The 20,603-nt window shown below is 52.6% G+C and overlaps 1 protein-coding gene across 1 annotated transcript in view; it reads right to left on the bottom strand.

Moving 5' to 3' along the window:
- The window catches only part of MYO18B (myosin XVIIIB), a 226,745-nt gene that overhangs the window by 182,985 nt on the left and 23,157 nt on the right, over positions 1 to 20,603 (bottom strand). The window contains exon 10 of the mRNA XM_027125285.1: positions 41 to 214. Coding sequence (XP_026981086.1) covers positions 41 to 214 — 174 coding nt within the window. The remainder of the gene's footprint in view (positions 1 to 40; positions 215 to 20,603) is intronic.

Raw genomic sequence — 20,603 nt, forward strand, 5'->3', positions numbered from 1 at the left:
GCAGGGACGCAGCCCACCCAGAGAGGCAGCAGCGCGATACCTGAGCTGGCCCCCTCATCCTCCTGACCCCGGCGGCTCGGCCCAGACGTCATGCGCTCGATGATCTGCCGCAGGTGGTGCTTGAAGGTGGCCGTGTTCAGCTCCTCGTACTCACAGCCCAGGGCCTCTGCCGCATGGCTGGCCGACTCGAAGTGCATGAACTGCTTCCGGCCCACTGTGCAGGGGACAGAGCAGGAGGAGGGTGGTGAGGTCCTGGGTGGGTGGTGGGCGGGCGTCCAAGAACACCTCGGAGAATCTCGCCACCTCCCACCCTCAGCAAGAGCCTGAACAACTGCCCAGGCCTGGGCCCCCAGCTGATGGCCCCGGGCAGGAGACGCTTTCCCAAGAGACATGTTTGTCCCATTTCCCTGTCATCTGCGTTGCTCACTTTCCCAAAGCAATTAAAAATACCATGGGGAACACTCTAAACATGGAACTGGGGAATGGTAAGACTTACCCACCCACATATCCACTTACCTATCCATCCACCACCCCTGCCACCCACTGACCTAGCCACTCAGCTACCCACCCAGCCACACATCCAACCATCTAACCACCCTCCCCTTTATTCAATACATATTTCTGGAGCTGTTACTATGGAACAGGCACTGTGTCAGCCTCTGGGAAATCGGTGATGAGCAAGACAGACAAAGTGTCTGCCCTCACGGAGCTTACAGTCTTTTGAGAGAGGGAGACAATAAACAAGTAAGCAAATAAATAAATATTTCAGGTGATGAAATTATAAAGTTATTTTTTCCCTCTAAGGAGAAAATAAAACAGGGTGATGGGGTCAAGAGAAACTGAGGAGTGGCTACGGATGCGTGGTGGTCAGAGGCGGCTCTGTATGAGGATGTGACAGGTGGACTGGGGGTATGAAAGATGAGAAGGAGTTGGCCACACAAAGAACCAGGGAAGCGCTTTAGAGGCAGAAGGAGGAGGTGGTGCAAAGGCCCTGAGGCAGGAATGAGCATGATGTGTTAGGGAAGTGCCAAGAAGGTCAGCGTGGCTGGGATGTAAGCGGGGAGGGGAGTAACCAGACGAGGTTGGAGAAGCAGTGGGGAACCTCTCTATGGACTATTATAATGCCACTTAATATCAGCCACAAAGACCGTACAACATGGTCAATTCTTATTTTCAAAATGTTAAATGAAATGGACTAGAAAATCACGCCACAGTATGACATCAATTGTGTAAATCACTCTAAACTGCTATGAAGACAAATAACGAAAAGGAAATATATCCAAATACGAACAATCAGAGGGTAGGGGAACTTTTTATTTTCCAAACTTTCTGCAGTGTTCTGCACTAACTTTGTAATCCAAATTTTAAAAAATAATGACTTATTAAAGCAAACACTAGTTCCATCCTTAAGTAATTTCCTCCCAACTCCTATCTTCCCATAAATGTGCTTCCTTCTTTGAAATAAGAATCACAGCTGCCAACAGAGATTTCTCAATCCATCAGAAAGAGTTCTTAAGGGCCCAATTCTTCAAACAGACATCTTAAAGAATCTAGACACCTGGTCTAAGAAAAATGTGGAAATTTGGAAAAAGACTTTATCTGGGGCCTTGACAATACCCAGGACGAAGGAGCTCTGGCCACTGCTTATCGAGGTCCTCCTACATGCCAGTTATTCTGCACTGATTATCTCAAGAACAGCATTTTATTACCTCCATTTTAGAGACTGAATCTCAGCTTTGCCAGAGAGGTTACATGGCTTGTAAAAAAGTCCTGCCACTTTAATTTTAAAAAAATTTTTTTTTCTTTTTTGGCTGCATTGGGTCTTTGTTGCTGCGCACGGGCTTTCTCTAGTTGCGGTGAGCGGGGCCTACTCTTCATTGCGGTGCTCGGACTTCTCATTGCAGTGGCTTCTCTTGTTGCGGAGCATGGGCTCTAGGCACATGGGCTTCAGGAGTTGCAGCGTGTGGGTTCGGTAGTTGCGGCACGCGGGCCCTAGAGCATGCAAGCTTCAGTAGTTGCGGCACGTGTGCTCAGCAGTTGCAGCACGTGGGCCCTAGAGTGCATGGGCTTCAGTAGTTGTGGCTCACAGGCTCAGCAGTTGTGGCTCGCGGGCTCTAGAGCGCAGGCTCAGTAGTTGTGGCGCATGGGCTTAGTTGTTCTGCGGCATGTGGGATCCTCCCGGACCAGGGATCGAACCCATGTCCCCCGCATTGGCAGGCGGATTCTTAACCACTGAGCCACCAGCAAAGTCCCTGCCACTTTAAAAAATGGTGAAGAAGGTAACAACGATGGTGGTGATGACGTGGTGATGATGGTGGAGGTGATGGTGGAGATAAGATGATGGTGATGATGACAGTGGTGATGGTGATGATAGCAGTTACCACTCAGTGACCCCATTTTATTCAACATGTCATCTTTGTTCAGCTCATGGCTTTTGGAGTCAGAAAGTCTGTCTTGGAGTTCCAGGGGTGACACAGAAAAAAACTCAATACGTGCAAGTTGTAATTACTTATTATTATTATTATTACTATTATTGAATCTTCACAAAAGTCCTCAAAAGCAGTATTATTCCCATTTTACAGATGAGAAAACTGATTCGGAAAAGTCACCAGAAATCAGACTAAGTGGAAGAACTATCTCCCCAAAATCAATCCTTGCAATGTCACCTTTAGGAAATCTGTCAAATCCTTGTGTCCCTGAATAGGACTTTCTTTTAAATGGACTCACTGATCTTTTTCACGGACATAAATACCTTGTGAAAGGAAATGTTATAGCACTAACTTAAACAAGAATCCATTTGTTGAAGGAGGTCATTGAAAGGATATGACCACCAGGTGACCTGCGAGCTGGCCCTGGGCAATTGGAAGCTCCTCAGCCCTTCCCCTGCCCTTGGAATATACCTCCAGCCCCTCCCCCACTCACACGGTGGCAGCTGTTACAAGGACACAGCCTTGAGGGAGGGTCTCTGTGACTGAGCCTAGTTCCAGCCTCTATAAACTTTAAGACTCTGGCGGGCGGGGGTGGAGACCTCCCCTTCTTGCAGCATCCAAGACAAGCCTTGTATGTCAGTTCCCTTGCATATTACACCTGCCACCCACCAATCTGGAGTGGCTGCCTCTTTCTTCAGTCTCTCCCTGCCCTCCACCACAGTGAGGGCCAGTTTCTGAACCAACACTGTGATCACTTGTCACAGATAGAAAATAGAAATAAATACGTGTACAGAAATACCATTAGATTCTAATTAGATACAGTTACCTGGGAGTCCGAGGTCTGCTTTCTCTTTGTTGAAAAAGGGAGATTAGCAAGTATTACAGAGAGGAGTTAAAGGCTACTAGCCCTGAATGAGATTTCCTTCTTCCTGTGATGGGGTTGAAAGTGAATTAAACAGGAGATGACTGTCTAGGTGGGCAACGTCCTGCCCCTCTCCTGCCCCATCACCTCCACTGCCACCCTCTGAAACAGTCTCCCACACTCTGCCCACAGTGACCTATAGCCTCACTGAGCTGGGGAGAGCTCATGAAGGGGCTCAGCAATGGTTGTTTCTGAAAAGAGGAGCAGGAAATGGACTGGGCAGGCCTCTCTAGGTCCCGCCTGACTTAAGGGGCATATTTCCAAGTGTGCTGAGCAGCGTCCCGCTGGTGAAACCCAGGAGGCACATGGGAGCTCTGCCGGGAAAACGTATTTCTGCTTCCAGCTCCCGAAGGCTGGCCAGGCACCAAATCCAACCCCATGGGCCCCTCTGTCTTCATCCAGACCTGGGTGGAGGCCACGCCTTCTCAGTGGAGGCTGAGAACCCTGGGGCAGCACCTGCGGTGAGGAGAAAGGGGACTGGACAGGAACACAGGCACCAGAGCAGACAGGGTCTGGGTCCCATTCCCGTCATTCCCAGCTGTCAGCCCTTGGACCAGTCTCACAGACTTTTTGAGCCTCAGTTTCTTCATCTGCAAAACGGAGTCATAAAACCTCAAACACCTCTTCGCTGGGCTGCAAGGACTGGGCGAGATGGTGGCACGTGAGGCTCTGAGCAGAGCACCTGGCCCTGAGAAGGTGCTGGACAAATTTGAATTCCCTCCTCCACCTGCAAAACCAAAGAGGGCACCATTCACCCCAACCCGGATTGCCCCGTCCTGGGGCTGCAGGGACTCCTCCACAAGATCTGTCTGGTGCTTCACCGAGAGCATGTGTGGAAGGGATAGTGAACTGGTGAACTCCGGATGCCGGTCACGCCCAGGGACTCTGAGCCCACCGAGGTCGTTTCTCCTCCAAGGAAAGGCGGACACACGCTGGTCTCAGCACTTTCCACCAACCTACCCAAAGCCGGGGACAGAGCTATCCTCGGAATGCCACCGAGGTTGGAGATGCCAGTATACAGAGGGCTCCAGCCCCCGCGAAGCCATCACCAAACGAGCGAGGACAGCCACCAAGCAGGGAGCGTGTGCCGTGTGCCAGGCACTGTGCTAGCACTTCCCCCGCCTCATCGCTTTCCTCTTCTAAGCCCCTGAGATCATTCAGATATGGAACGGAGTAGGTCAGGTCTCGTTTCCTGTCCAAGGTGGTTCCAGGAGTGAGGGGCAGAGGGGGATTCCCACCCTCCCGTGCTGATGTCACACCGTGTGCAGCCGCCCGCTGTTCTGTGCCAGCAGAAGTCTGTGTGGTCACTGCTCTGGCCTAAGAGAGCTGGCATGAGGAAGCGTTCAATAAACATTAATATGGTGAGTGATGAAACGAAACAAGGAGTCAACGACGAAATGAACATTTCTCACTGCTGGCCAGCCCTGCCCAAAGTGGCAGATCTCCAAGATTTGGGAGAGAGAAACACTGTGTTTCCCTCTCCCCCGCAAACCAGCCCATCTGAACCTCAGAGCTGCCTTCTCTAACAGGAAAGATCAAACAGAAGAGAAAACAAAAGGGGGAGAGGCAGAGAGACACAGAGAGGGAGAGGCAAGGAGCCAGAGATGGAAACAGACAGACAGGACCAAAAAAATCTTGGAGGGGAGGGTCTGTGGATTTTTCCCCGCCTCGTAGCCCACCCCGTAGGGGATTCACACACTCTATCGGGAGGCTTTCCTGCCGTACAGCAGGAGGCGAGGAGGCTGTGCCCAGAATGACCCCAACGCCAAATGCAGAGATCACTTCAGGCATGTGCGTTTGGCTGCAGCCATTCTGCCGGTCATGGGTGGGAAACAGGACCCCGTGGCAGGCGGGCCCGGGGTTCGGCTCTGCGATGGCGATGGGCTTTCATGCACACCATCTAGGAATCCTCTGCCTCTTCTTCTGCAAACATCACACAAGGACATGTGACGGTGACCCGCAGGAAATGCTCCCTGGTGCCCCACCCGTCACCCACCCTCTGTCTCACCCATCCAAGAAAAAGAATCAGAATGCAAACGCCCAACAGTATTACAAAGGCGACCTTAACATCACAGCATCAGACAGCAGCACCTACAGTACCCCTTCCCAGGGCCAGGCACTGGGCTTGAGCACTGGACACCGCTGCCTCATTTAACCCTCCCTGCAGCCCTACGAGGTCAACGCTAGTATCGCCCCTTGACTTATGAGAACACTGAGCCGCAGAGAGGGTGACCTTCCAAGGTCATGCACCTGGTAAGTGGCAGAGGCAGCATCTGAACTCAAGCCTTCTCACTCCAGCTCTCAATATGCTAACCATGGGCCTGTGCAGAGGAGCCTTCTCTCCTAAGGGGGTACTGTTCTGAAACCAGAGTCTAAGGTGAAATATCAAGTACCCTGAAAATTACCCTTGAGGATCTCCTAAATTGCCCATAACGTACAGTACTGTAGCATGTTTCCCTAAGTCCAGCACTGCCGGCTTCCCCTCCAGTGGAACACCAAAGGAAATGGGTCGCTTGCCTTTAGGGCCCATGACATATGAAAAAATATGTATCTGTAACCACTGGCCTCACATTTGCCTTTGCATGGCTGGATTTACATAAATACAATGCATGTCTGATAGGACCGCCCACCCTTGAAACAGTTCTATATTAAAGAACTACTTGCAAATACCAGCTCTATTATTGTGCTCAGTGACAAATTGCCCACGCATCTCGCCACGGCCTGGAGGATGCACACCTGGACACGTCTACACGGGGCGGGAGGACGCTTGTATGACCTTGGCTGATCTCCCAACTGCCTTGCGAGGTCTGCAGGCTGAAGACTGTTAGGCCTGATTTATAGTAGAGGCCACCAAGATCCAGCAAGGGATACCGCCCTGCCCTGAGTCACACAGCTGGTAAACGGCTGAGCGAGAACCTGAGCCTAGGTCCCCAGACCCCCAGGTCACGGCATGGGGTTAAGGGCGGCTCTGATACTCCCAACAACCCATGTTAGACCTAGGTTGCACGTACACGTGGGCTGTAGGTCAGGTCAAAAGGAAACGGGGGCAGACTTCAGAAGGCAACATGGTAGGTGGACCAGAGCAGAGCTGTTGCTGCCCCACAGTGTCCCCCTGGGGCTTCCTGTACTCCCTACAGCTGAGGGCCTTCTCTCGCACTGGCATTTGCTGAAGCACAGGGCATGGGCGGATGTGGCACGGAATTAACATTCCCAGCCTTCAAGCAGTGACAAAGATAAGGCCCTCTGAGTGCGATAACTCGGGTGCGTGCTCTACGCTGGCCCCCAGAGGTCCCTAGTGGGAGGAGCCCCAGTTGCCCACAGCCTGGTTTTGGTGACACTCATTTTTTTTCTTTTTTTTTTTTTTGCAGTACGCGGGCCTCTCACTGTTGTGGCCTCTCCCGTTGCGGAGCACAGGCTCCGGACGCGCAGGCTCAGCGGCCATGGCTCATGGGCCCAGCCGCTCCGCGGCATGTGGGATCTTCCCGGACCGGAGCACGAACCCGTGTCCCCTGCATCGGCAGGCGGACTCTCAACCACTGCGCCACCAGGGAAGCCCCGGTGACACTCTTTTTGGCTGCCTTCCTTCCCTCCTTCCCTTCCTCACGCCCCTCCCAGTGCTTCCTGGGATCTCCTCCCACATGCAAGTCTACCCCTTGAACCCTTGTCTCAGCAGCTGCACCCATTTAAACTGCCAAGGCTCAGAGAGGGCCTCAGAAGGTTCTCTGAAAGGGAGCCAAGTTCTTGGCACGCTGCTCTGTTGTGTGTGCGCCTTTGTCTATCATTCAGAAGCCATCTGCACATCTGAGGTGAGGCCTGGCCCCAGCCAATGTGCTACCAAGGGCAGGGCTGAGTCAGAAACTCCCCAGGTGGCCAAAGGGATATGGAGCGGGGCACAGAAGCCACACGGCTGGGGCTCAGAGTTTCCCAAAGGGGCTCCTCATAGCGGTTGTGCCATGGAATGTTCATCAGTGTCACCGGGGAAAAATGAATTCTGTATTATACCAATTTGGTCATTGCTTTGGTGAAACAAGTTTCTTAACTTTGGGCCATCTCAGAGCCTTTAAAGTGTATCATATGAAGCTCCAAGAAGGGGATGTTCTGTTCAGACTTACTTGGCCTTGGAATGCTTTTATAGAGTATCTTGATCTAATGTCCCAGGAGACACCGGTTTAGGAAATACTGGCTTAGCTGAGAGAGCCCTCGATTAACCAGGTGACTGCGGGCAAACTGCTTTACCTGAGTCACTTGCCCAAGATCACTCTGTGGTAACAGGCAGGAGGGGATTTGAAAAGAAGAATGAATAAAGGAGAAACGAGAAAAAGAAAAAAGAAGAAAAGGAAGGAGTAAGGGAAAGTTATGGAACTGTAGTTTCTGAGCTGCTCAGATCCACCTGCAAAGGCAGGTTTTTCCCTTTATGCTCAATACCAAAAAAAAACGAGAAAGAGGAAAAAATAACATGACCGTTCTCCCCTCATGCACCGTGAGTTCAACTGCTATCAATTACTATGACCTCCTGCATTTATTAATAACCAAGTTACTTCTCCTTCCAACAATAGCCATGCTGCTGCTGAACTACTGAATGTTATGTGACTTATTTATAACGCCGGCACACCCGGTTCACATTTCCTCACACAGAGGTTTACAGTTCGGAGGCCTGTGAAGGAGGAGGCCACCTGCAGGGAACAGATAAGCCTAAAAGGCTGTGGGTGCTACGAGAAAAGGCAGCGCTCCAGAAACAGACGGCGCAGGTTCAAATCCCACCTCCGCTGCCAAAAGCCACGTGATGTTGGGGAAACCGTGTCACCTCTTTGAGCCTCAGTTTCCTCCCCTGTAAAATGGGACTCTACCCCATGGAGTCCTTGTGAAGCGTCAGCGTGGTTCCAGGTGCAGATCGCTTAGCACAGGATCTGCTGGATAAATGTCTAGAATTATGATCACACTCTGAGAATTCTGCTCAGGGACGTCTGGTCAAGTTCAATTGTTGGGATCCTGGAAAATGGGACTGTCTTAAAGGCCAAAACTTTGAGTCTCTTCCTGCATCTTAGGGCTCCTGCCTGTTCCTGCTGTTCCCGGGTGCCACGCAGCCCTGCAAACCTGGACAGACCTTAGAGAAAGTCACCTGTCCATCTGCAGTCAGCGCACCCCGTAAGGCCTGGCCAACAAGCCGTCAATAAATCGCTGCTCAGTCACTCATAATCCAACATAAATCACTGCTCACGCCCTGATCAACTGGAAAGACAACATGTGGACCAGCCCTGATGCTCTAGCATTCTGGATAAAGAGGGCTTGCTGGACAAATCAGCTGGGGCAGCATCCAGTTAAACCAACCAAAATGGGCTGCTTCCCTGCAGGCTGCTCTAATCTTGAGTATGCCAATGTGCATCGGGAGTTGACAGGAGAAGGGGAGCATGGGTAGGGGTCTCCTGGACTAATCTGATCAAGAGGTTTAAGGGGAAAGGCGTGGCACCTTTGGGATGTTGGGCAGTTGTGGAAAGAACCTGAGGCTGGACATCCAAAGGCAGTTTCCACCTGGCTGCAAGATCTCAAACAGGAAATCTCACCTCTCTGAGCCTCAGTTTCCACATCTGTACAATGGGATGGCTCCTCTCCCAATGGGTCATTATTAGGATGAAACAAGACACTGGGTGTGAAACTGCCTGGGAGTGTCCCCAGAGCAGGTAATCCGACCTGAGAAGCAGAGTCACCAGGGAGACCTCAGTCGAAGGCGTCACTCATCACCTGGGGGAACTGCAGGAGCCAAGGCTCAGGGGTGGGACCAACAGCTGGTGAGTGAACTGTGTGAGGTCACACAGCTAGTGAGGCAGAAGCCAGGATTAAACCCGGCTCTGGCTGGCCCCCAGTCCAACGTTCTTTCCATATTCAAGGGTCCCTCATCAAGGCAGACTGAGCAGGGGTCCCCCTCAACTTATCACACTGTCTCCTTTGAAGCTGGGGCCCAAGGGAAGCCCACAAACAACAGCTGGTGTCTCCGGAGTACTCACCACATGCCTGGCCCTGTGCTAAGCACTTAATCTCATCAGTGCAAGAACCATATGAAAAGGTATGATTACTAATTCCCCATTTATTGATGACACTGTGGACCATCCGGCAGAACGTGGCATGAAGAACAGGAAGAAAGGCTTCAAAGACAGAACTCCTCGGTCCCAAATTGAGCTCCTCCCCTTCCTGAGTCCAGGACCTTAGATAACTGCCTTTATCTCTCTGAGCCTCCACTGACTCACCCATAAGGTGGGTATAACCCACCATATAGGGTTACAAGGATTAAATGGAATAACCATGCACAGCACTTAAATCATGCCTGGCAGAGAGCAGATCCTCAGTGAACAGTAACAGTTACTAACCCCATCATTAACGTCATCATCATTGCCGTCAGCAGTATTGTTATGCTCTGTCACTGAAGGGTGAGACATGCATGTACGGTGAGGTCCTCACTGAGCCACAGCCTCCTGGAGTCTATGATAAGCAAGGCTAAAAGAGACGCCAGAGAGTGTCCATCCATCCCCACTGGGCAAGTCCTTTCCGCTCTCTGAGCCTCAGTTTCCTCATCTGTAAAATGGGGTAATGGTGCCTACTCCAGGGGATCACTGAGATGGCCAAAGCTCTTAGAATAGTACCTTCACCTTGTAAGCACTGGATAAAAGTCAGCTGCTGTTATTACTTATGGGAAACAGAGGCCAGAAAGAGGGGAGGGGCTTTTGCAGGGCCACCCATCAAGAGTGGCTAAGCCAACCTGAAGTCGGGTCTCTCGGGGGTTCCATCCTCCTCCCCCTGCCCTCCTGAACCCCGGGGCTGCTGGCAGGGAAGCCTTCTAGCATCAGCCACTTCAGGGGTTTGTGGCTTTTTTTTTGTTTTTTGTTTTTTTTGCGGTACGCGGGCCTCTCACTGTTGTGGCCTCTCCTGCTGCGGAGCACAGGCTCCGGACGCACAGGCTCAGCGGCCATGGCTCACGGGCCTACCCCCTCCGCGGCACGTGGGATCTTCCCGGACCGGGGCACGAACCCGTGTCCCCTGCATCGGCAGGCGGACTCCCAACCACTGCGCCACCAGGGAAGCCCGGTTTATGGCTTTTATAATATAAATGTTTACATCCCACAGCCGCCATTCCAGCTTAACAAATGAATTCAATATGCTTAGAAAATGCAGAATCAATCCTTGCCTGTGGCCCAGAATAGGCCCGGCTGTGGCAGCTGTCAGGCAGGGAGCCAAGCCACCAGCTGGGGGCCTGTGGGCACGGAAAGGCAGGCGGAGGACAGGGCCCAGGCGGGGACCAGCTTCGGGGGGGCGGGGTCTGCTCTAGGGACACATGGTAATCCTCTCTCAAACCCGCAGCACCGGTGCCAGGGACTGGCGCCTCGCAGACGGGGACACGGAGGCCCCAGGCCTTGCTCGGGCTACCACACCTCTGCTCACCAAGGCTCTTCTGTCTGGAGCATCCTCCCTGATTTCCGCTGTTTGAGAGATTCGGTTCAAGGGTCCCAGGCCCTAGGACCCCTTGGGTGCGGCTGACCCCTCTGAACTTTGGATGTCTCCTGCCTAGAATTTTCTCCTGGCGTCTCCAACGGGACTGTCTGGGTCTCCCTCCCTTGATCAGATGGAAATCTCATCTTGGAATGTAAGAATGGCGTTGCTGAGGGCCTACCACCCAATAGGCATAGAGGAAAAGAAGAAAAGGAAGAAAGGAGGGAGAGGAGACAGAGGAAGGAGAGCAGTAAGGGGGGAGCGGAGGGGGAAGAGGGCGAGTGGGGGAGGAGGAAAAGGATGAAGAAAAGGAGGCCACGGCGGGGGGGGGGGGGGGGGGGGGGGGGGGGATGGAGCAGCATGAATGCAGCCATGGCCCAGGTGTTCAGAGACCCAGACTCCAGTCCCACATCCCCCCGGGCTTGTGAGGCTGCAGTGAGCCGACCCTTGTGAATACAGGCAGGGGAATCGAGCCGTGTCCATGGAAATGTTCAACCTCAAACACGCCCCGTGGTGCAGCAGGCCCAGGCCACCACGGCTCCAGAACGCTCACCCCTGCACCACCTCTACACACAGGAACGTATGCCCACGTGGCGCTGTTTAGAACCCCCCAAAGCAGCAGGAGACTGCCCAAACGCTCATCAGCCAGAGAAGTGCGACATCAACTGAGGCCCCCTCGCCAGGCAAGCCCTGCAGTAGGGGAGAGAACAGGGGCGCTGCTGTGAGCCACGGGCAGAGGCCCCGGCACGCGGAGACGCAGAGCACGTGGAAATGGAGCCGGTGTGAACCTGTTTACATTATAACAGCGACAGCCAGCCACCCCCGTAGTTGTCATGTGCACAGGTGTAGCTCGTGCTCAGTCTAAAAGGCCTGAGGGTGAGGCCTACACTGGGGACACAGCGACACAGCCACGGCCACTCTCTGCTTTTGAGAGGGACTGCAGCCACGTCTGCAGCCACAACTGGGGGAAGGGGTCAGGGACTCGATGTGTTACTGTTCCAGCTACTTATGAATCTATGATGATTCCAAATTAAAAAGTTTAAGAGGAAAAAAAAAAGCCAGCCTGTTAGGGCAGTGGAACTAGCCTAGACCACACAGTCATGGTGAACACACGACATGACATGACACACCTGTCAAATCCCAGAGAATGTACAACACCAAGGGTGAACCCCAAGGTAAACTGAGGACTTCGGTTAATAACTGTGTATCCGTATTGGCTCATCAGTTGCAATAAATGTCACCTTTGCACCTTAACAATGGTCACCTTTAAGGTCAGGAGGATCACGGGAGCGGGGGGGGACCTGCTTTCGACATTCTGTGTTCGTCTGTATTGTTTCCATTTTTCATAGGAAGACACTTTGCAGTATTATTTGTGCAGTTGTTCTAAAACAATAAAAAGAGTAAAACACTTCGCCAAGTGCTTGAATATATGGTGACTGCTTTGCTTTGACAGCATCACTGTTATACTCTCCGTGGCCTTCCGTGCTCAGCGTCTTACCCGGGCTTGGGAAGCATCAGGCCACCTCCTCCTATCCTTGGACGGACTCCCCTGGCTGCAAGATGTCGGGCGGGGTCCCAGCAGAAGATAGGGGGCTGGGTCCCTGTCATCATTACAATCGTCTCTTCTTCCTGCAGGCCCCTCGGCGCTCCCCGAGTTACGGTCCCATCCATTCAGGGACTGATGTCTTTATTAGGACAGGCGCGGAGTGGTGGCCGACTGGCAGCCTCCTTCTATCACTCCATTACAGGGCCCCCCTGGGTTATACATGGGCCCGACTGCATAATATATTAGGCAATGGGGTCAGCAACAAGTAGACTGGCAAATTTAGTAACAGACAAATAATTAAACCTCCTATCAGCCTTCAGAGCCAAAGGAAAGCAAAGCAACTGGGCCCTCAAGGCAGATAACACATCCTTGTGATTTGGGTTCTGAACAGTACTGTCATCTTTACGGAGTAATGAGGGACAGCGGGCAGAGTGACAAAGAGGCTCAGACTTTCTAGGGAGGGTGTACACAGGGACTGGAGAGGATTAAAGCCCAGCCCGAGTCACCTTTGTAGACTCAAGCTTTGCCGGGCAAATGCCTGGATGGTGGGCAGGTTTTCCATTAACAATAATAATAGCAATAACAACAAGGGTGGCCGGGCTTTACACATTCAAACTGAATAACTTAAGCCTCCCAAGGACTGTTATCCCCATTCTACAGATGAGGACACTGAGCCTCAGAGGTGGAGAGAGTCACAGATCACGCAGGAGAACTAGGGTGAAACACAGGTCTGCCTGGCCCCAGAGCCCATGCTGTTAGCCTCGATTCCGAGCTCTCCTGCCTCGGTTCTGCTTAGCGGATGCCCTTCCAGGTGAGGGAACGGAGACTGGGGACAGAGCTGAGAAGCTGCTCTTAGAGGGGAGGTGGAGGTCCGAGCACCCAAAATGCACCCAAGGACTGGGCCAGATGAGTGGCCTCATAGAGGAGAAGGACACTAGCTTTGGAGGCAGACAGGCACTGATTCTAACCTTGGCTCCACCACGTGGTGCTGTTTGGCCTCGGCAAAGTTACATAACCTCTCTGAGCCTCAGCAGCCTGAACTGCCAAGTGGGAATTCCCTCCCTACCTACCTGTCATGGTTGCCATGGGAATTAAAGGAGAGAACACAGGTAAGTGACTCCCAGCCTTGGGCTGACATGCAGGACAGCAAGACCACGGGAGCATTTTGTTCAGGGAATGTTCCTGAGAAGAGGGTCGTGACTGGTTTTAATCTCACACAGCCAAGAGGTCCTGAGGCAGAGAATTGTTTCTTGCTGCAAAAAGGGCTCCTAGGGCTTCCCTGGTGGCGCAGTGGTTGAGAATCTGCCTGCCAATGCAGGAGACACGGGTTCGAGCCCTGGTCTGGGAAGATCCCACATGCCGCTGAGCAACTAGGCCCATGAGCCACAACTACTGAGCCTGCACGTCTGGAGCCTGTGCTCCGCAACAAGAGAGGCCACGATAGTGAGAGGCCCGCGCACCGTGATGAAGAGTGGCCCCTGCTTGCCGCAACTAGAGAAAGCCCTCGCACAGAAACGAAGACCCAACACAGCCAAAAATAAATATAAAAATAAATAAATTAATTAAAAAAAAAAAAGGGCTCCGAGTTCCTCCTTGATTTACTCTCCTGTGGGAAAAGGGTCTTTAAGGGCATCAGAGGATACTGGGGGGCACTGGTAATAAAAGTAGGGAGCAGACATCCCAGGAGCATCCTCCTGCCAGGAGGGAGCCGGGAAGTATCTCGAAGCTTTGTGATACCCTGATCCACAACAGCAGCTCTGACAGGTGCCTGGCACTGAGCTTAGCCCTTGACATACATTTCACTTCATCTGCTCAGCAGACCTGTGAAGTCACTGCTGTTTTCAATCCCATCTTACAGGTCGGACACCTGAGTCTCACAAAGCTTAAGTTCCTTTCTCAACCAACATATCGCCACAGCAGTATCTCTCACCTCGTCACTCCCCCATCCAGGGCTGGAGTCTAGACTGCCTGGCCCTTGAAGCTGTGACACGGAGCATGGCAGCAGTGACACTGCATGATAGCTGAGGCCAGCTCAGAAGAGGTGATGCAGTTTCCATGCTGCTCTCTGGAAGCTTCCTTGGAGCCCCAAAGCCACCAGGCCACAAGGAAGCCCAAACAGGCCCACGCTGGGGACCCAAGATCTGAGGCTCGGAGAGACGGAGGTGCCTGGCTAGTCCCAGCGACTCCAGCCCCACTGTTTCTGGGTCAGCCACCCTCTGACCGCAGCCCAGCCAAGCCCTTCCAAACTGCAGACCCCCAGGAGCTTGGGGACATAATAAAATGATCACTGTTCAAGCCACGGAACAACATGGGGCTGATTTGTTATGCAGCAAGGTCACGTGACCAGTCCCAAAGCTAGCAAGTGCTGGAATCCTCACTTCCACTTGAGCACAAGACTGTGTCACTCCTGACTGCTCTGACCACTACCCCACACTCTCCCTGGCCCTCAGAACCTTCCTTGAAGCTGTGGAAAGAGTACTGGACTGAGAGTCTGGAACTGGACCCCTGGTTCTGAAGCTGCCGATCACTAGCACAGAGGTTTCACCATGTGCCCTTAAGCAAGGAGCTGCATTCCCTGGGGGCTTGAGTTCTCCACCCCGACCCGGCCCACGTCAGGGCAGGCTTTGATGCCAACAGAGCCAACAGATGACAAAAAGCACTTTGCAAAGAGAAGGGAGTCAGGGCTTGCTGAACCCCGCCTATGTGCCAGGTGGGCGGGATGCAGCCATTACCTGACTAACGATGCAGAAGGTAGACAGGGTTTTACCATTTTACAGGCACGGAAGCTGCGGTCCAGAGAGGTAAAATCTCTTGCACAGGTTAAATCACACAGCCAGGAGGTGGAGAAGCCTGAACTCACGGCCGGCCCCGCCCACTGCAGGGCCCAGCACGTCCCCCCTCCCCCGCCCTCTCCTTGTCAAGTGAGCTCCAGAGAACATGTTTGCTGCCATTCAAAACACATGGGTGCCAGCTGATTGTTCCATGGGCCACATTTTGCCAAAGGAAAGAAACACGAGGCTGGATAAGTGGTTCCCTGATGGCTCCTGAGGGACAGCCCAGGCCATGAGTCTTGGTTCACAGCAAACCATCCCACGTCAAATCACCCAGGGGTTTCTGCCTGCCATACCGAGGCAGCCCCCAGGGCCCCCTCCCACGGCCTTCCCAAGGGACCCAGCAGGGACAGTGAGCCTGAGAAACAGAAAGGAGGTGGAGACAGTGCAGAGAGAGGGAAGGACACGGCCTCTTTATGATGACCGGCCAAGCCAGGAGCCACCGGGCCTGCCCATGGGAGGCAGCCCAGAGCGAGAGCATTACTCGCACCGCAGCCGTGTGTGAGACCCCAGACGGCTCTCTGCCGCCCCTTCTCCCTCTTCCAGAGGAGGCTCGGGCGAGCCCCAGAACTTGGCCGAGGTCACACACAGCTAAGTAAGAGCCCAAGCTGAGCCCTGAACCCAGGACTAGCTGACTTCGAGACGCCCGTGTCGCTGCTCTGCCACGGGGGGGGGGGGGGGGGAGGTGCCCTCTCTGACTCCGACGCTGCCCGGGGCACTGCTGATGACAGGGCGATCCAGAGCCCCACAGGCAGCCAGACTCCTGGGGTCAAGAACACCAAGTCATACGGGCTGGAGGGACCCAGAAGGTGGTGGGGGAAGGTCACGGTGGCAGCGCCCTGCAGGAACTCAGGGGTCAGTGGGGGCCTAATGCCACTCTCCCAAGAGAGGAGACTCAGGAGCCCCCAGGAGTGTGCTGGGGCCGTGATTGATTAAAATGATTTAATCAGTCGTGCCTGTGTAATGAAACCTCCAAAAACCCCGAACGATGGGGCTCAGAGAGCTTCCAGGTCACTGAACACACTGAGGTGCCGGAGGGTCGCACAGTGAAGGCAGGGAAGTCCCTTGCTCTACAACTTGCCCTGCGCATCTCTTCTGTTTGGCGGTTCCTGAGTTGTATGCCTTACGATAAACAGGCACTGGTAAGTAAAAGCCCTCCTAAGTTCTGTGAGTCATTCTAGCAAATTATCAAACCAAGGAGGGGTCTGTGGGAGCCCAACTTTATAGCTGGTCCATCAGAAGTACAGGTGGCCCAAACTTATGAACAATGTCTGAAGTGGTACAGTCTTGTGGGCCCAAGCCCGTAACCTGAACTAACTCCAAGTAGTAACAGGAGTGGACTAAATTGTAGGACACCCAATTGGTGTCCAGAGAATCAGAGGACTGGTTGGTGTAAGGAAAGCCCCACACATTTGGTGTCAGAAGTGTCATGAGTAAAAACAGGGCACCCCAGTGAAAAAGTGACATCACCAGCCCCTGGAGCCTGTGAGGCCAGAAGCAGTGGCACACAGGGCCAGGGAGACCAGAGGTGTCATCTCAGAGGTTAGGCTCAGTGCCTGGGCAGACCTGGGTCCAAATCCCACCTCTGGCTTTAGCGGTGTGCCCTTGGGGATGAGGATGAACCTCTCTGGCAGGCCTCAGTCTCCTCATCTGTAAAATGGGCATCTAATAGTTCTCGCTCCTCCTGGGCTAGTCTAAGGCTGTGCAGTGACATCACGTCTATAAGCACTCAGCACAGGGCCCAGGAAAACAGGTCAATTCTCCAGCAAGGAATGACCCTAACAGCCCTCTGCAAAGTCTAGGGAAGGGGAGTGGTCTTTGCAGGGAGACCAGCTGTGGTTCCAAACCTCACTCTGGAACATACTAGCTGTGCAACACCAGGTAAACCGCACTCCTCCTCATAAAGCTGTGAGCCAAGTCCTGTGCTCCACGCGTTTGGCACTGACTCATTTAATCCTCATGACAAGCCTACAAAGTGGGTGCCATCATTAGCCCCATTTTACAGAGGAGGAAACTGAGGTTCAGAGAAGCCAAGCCAGGAGGCTGACTCTTGCCCATGGCACTATCCTTCCTCACCAGGTTATTGTATGAATCCAATCAGATCAAAAGGCACAAGAGAGGTACAAGTGCTTCTGAAACCATCAAACGCTAAACCGATATTAGTGGTGGTTCTCGTTACTGCTGAAACAGTTCAAACATCCTAAGTCCAGTTATAAGCCCTGAAATCTACCCACAGGGACTGATATTGGTTTTTAAAAACGGATCAGGACTTTCAAAATAAGTTAAGGAAGCTGGGTGCGCTGCGAGGACAGCATCGTATTAATGAAAAAAAAAAAACCTGATTAACGGAAATGATTCTTAATATATTTCGAAATGATCTGTTATGACACAAAGCAAAGACATTTATATATGACTTTGAAATTCTTAATAGCTGATTTTAGAGCAACCTATTATTAAATCTTCCAAAGCAGCATATATAGTAAGTAAATCATGAAGCAGGCCTCTCAGGCAGACTGACAGCAGCTCCTCTTAAAATAATTTATAAGGTGGGGTGGGGGGAGGCTGGGAGGAATCATTGCCATAATCATGTATTAATAAAATATTTATAAATGTGCCTTTCTCTTTTATCGTTACAGGCAGCTACAGGCATGAGTCCCGAGCCCACATAGAGGGGGTGCCCCATGAGCCTCAGGAGAAGGAAGTCAGGCATCAAACTTCTCTGGTGACAGGTCAACAGACTGGGGGCTCCCTTAGCCTCCGTTTGGTCACATCAGAGGCAGAGAGGTTTCAAGCGTGACAAGGGAAATCGGAAGGTAGGTCCCAACCGCCTTGCTCTCTCCCTAGGCTTTGCTAAGTGCCGGGAGGGAGCAAGCCTATTTGAGTTGAGCAAAGCAGAGAGGCACGTGGCTGTGACACCCTGAGAGAGTCACCTAACCCAGGCTCAACAACACAGTCTACTGAGGGACTGCCTTGAGCTAGAAGCACGGATGACCTGTCCACCACCCCTCACCCTGGCCATTCCGTACATACTACGCCACACGTGTCCCTGGCCTGTCACTACAGGTACCTGTCTGCGCCTCTCTGCTTTCCTGGCTGCCGGAACATGCTCAGCTCATGCATGGGGCAGGCTGGAAGGGCGGGGGGAATGCTCCCCAGGAGCAACCTTCAACCAGGGAGAAGCAGGAGGCGGTATAGATCAATGTCCCGGCTCCCTCGCCCCTCGGGTAATACTCGATGAGGAGACATGTTCTTCAGAGTCTCCCAGAGGTCCCGAGAGATACTGGCCCCCCACTTCCCAGAGCTAATCCACTCCTTAAGGCTCCAGCATCACCTGCCTTTCTTCCCTCACTTCCCTATTGGTTCCTCCTGATACCCCCCCTCCCCCAAAGCCCACATGCAATTTTTGTCTCAGGGTGTGCCTCCGGGGAAAGCAGCTTAATTCAGCTTTCTCTTCTTTACTCCATTTAATCCTCACACCAACCCCAGTCTTGGCCCAATGAAAGAGAAGGCCTCTCTGAAACTCAGAGAAGTTTGGTTTTGAACTCAAATCTGCCTCCCTCAAGTGCCCATAGCCTGGAGTTTTTTGGAGGGGGGCTGTGTTGGGTCTTCATTGCTGCGCGGGCTTTTCTCCAGTTGCGGGGAGCAGGGGCTACTCTTCGTTGCGGTGCACAGGCTTCTCACTGTGGTGGCTTCTCCTGTTGTGGAACACGGGCTCTAGAGCGCAGGCTCAGTAGTTGTGGTGCACGGGCTTAGCTGCTCCGTGGCATGTGGAATCTTCCCGGACCAGGGCTCGAACCTGTGTCCCCTGCATTGGCAGGCAGATTCTTAACCACTGCACCATCAGGGAGTCCCCAGCCTGGAGTTCATTGCACCTAGACCTTCTGAGCCTCAGTTTTCTATTCTGTAAAATAGGTTTGCTTCCTTCCACACATCCCCAATCTATAGATGCCTGTGACCCAACTCTAAACCTTCCAACAGCTTTTCTGATCTGAACTGTGCAATGACATCCCCAATCCCAGTCCATTTACAAAGCTGGCTGATTTCCAAATGGTCAGGGCGTTGAGCATGGCCCACGGCTGATTTTTGGAAAAGGCAAGTGGCATTTGATTTTTCCATGTTTGCCCAGTTAAGCATGTCTGCCCTTGGCTTGGACCAACTGTGGACCCCCTACCCTACCTATTTCTGACTCAGCATAACTTCTAGAAATGTCCAAAATCAAATCAGTGGACCAATGCAGCTCAAGAGTATGAAAATCAAAAGAACAGGCCACAAGGCCCACGGGTATGGGAATGGCAGGAATAACATGCCAGCATATTCCAAAGAAGTCTGCTGCCCCACAGAGGAATAGCCCAGAATGTCAGCCAGAGTCAACACACAGCTCCAGAGGACAGACCTCCATGCCCACGTGTAACCATTCAAACAGCAAATTCCAACTCTATGTTCTGGGCCCAAAGGAAGCCACTCTCTACAGGAAACAGCTAGACAAAGACACAATCACAGTATAAGGTACCACAAGCCCCACGAAGGCAGGAGCCACACTGCTCTTGACAGTGACCGTCTCCCCGGGACCTTTCGTAGTGCCAAACGCAACAGCACAGGAGTCTGGTTAGGGAAGCAAGGAGCCTTGAATGCCAAGTCAAGGAATTTTACTTGATGTAGCAGACAAGAGACAGCCTCGGGAGGAGTGTAAGCAGGGAATGGCACAACAGGTCAACGTTTTAGAAAGGAGCCCAGTGGCCACAATGAGGGTGGAGCCAAGCCACATGCAACGACGCTACCTCAATAGTCCAAGCAAGAAAGGGACCAGCAAATACTTAGTCTAAGGTGACAACAGAAAGAATAGAGAAGTCAGGACAGAAATGCTGCCACAGAAAGTATCTACAGGGCAAGGTCAACGGCTGGATAGGGATGGGGGAGGCAGACCAACTTGAAGCAGGGACAGTAAGCAAACAGACAGTTAAGGCTGGGGAGCAGGTTTGGGAGGAGAAGGAGAGCTGGGTGAGCTTCAGCACACATGGTGTGAGCATCTCCAAGATGTCTAGACAGGAAAACATCACCTTCAGCGCGTGGACCCAGCCTCCTCTCACCCGCTTCAGGGTGTCTCTTCTCAGCACAGTAACAACTAGCTACATGTGGCTATTTAAATGTATGTTAATTAGAATTTAATGCAATGACAAATTCAACGCCTCGGTTGCACCAGCTGCATGTCAAAAGCTCGACAGCCACGTACAGCTAGCGGCCACCCTACTGGACAGAGAACCTCCCCCTATCATCACAGAAAGTTCCACTGGACAGTGCTGGGTTACGCGGTTGCTTGAAACACCCAGCCCGCTGCCTTCTCGGCACGCCTGGTTCGGCAGCCTCCCCGAGAGCAGTCCCAGAGACGTGGAAGATGA

Source organism: Aethalodelphis obliquidens, unplaced genomic scaffold (assembly GCF_003676395.1).
Source record: "Aethalodelphis obliquidens isolate GAN/ISIS:26980383/991018 unplaced genomic scaffold, ASM367639v1 scaffold28, whole genome shotgun sequence".
NCBI lineage: Eukaryota > Metazoa > Chordata > Mammalia > Artiodactyla > Delphinidae > Aethalodelphis > Aethalodelphis obliquidens.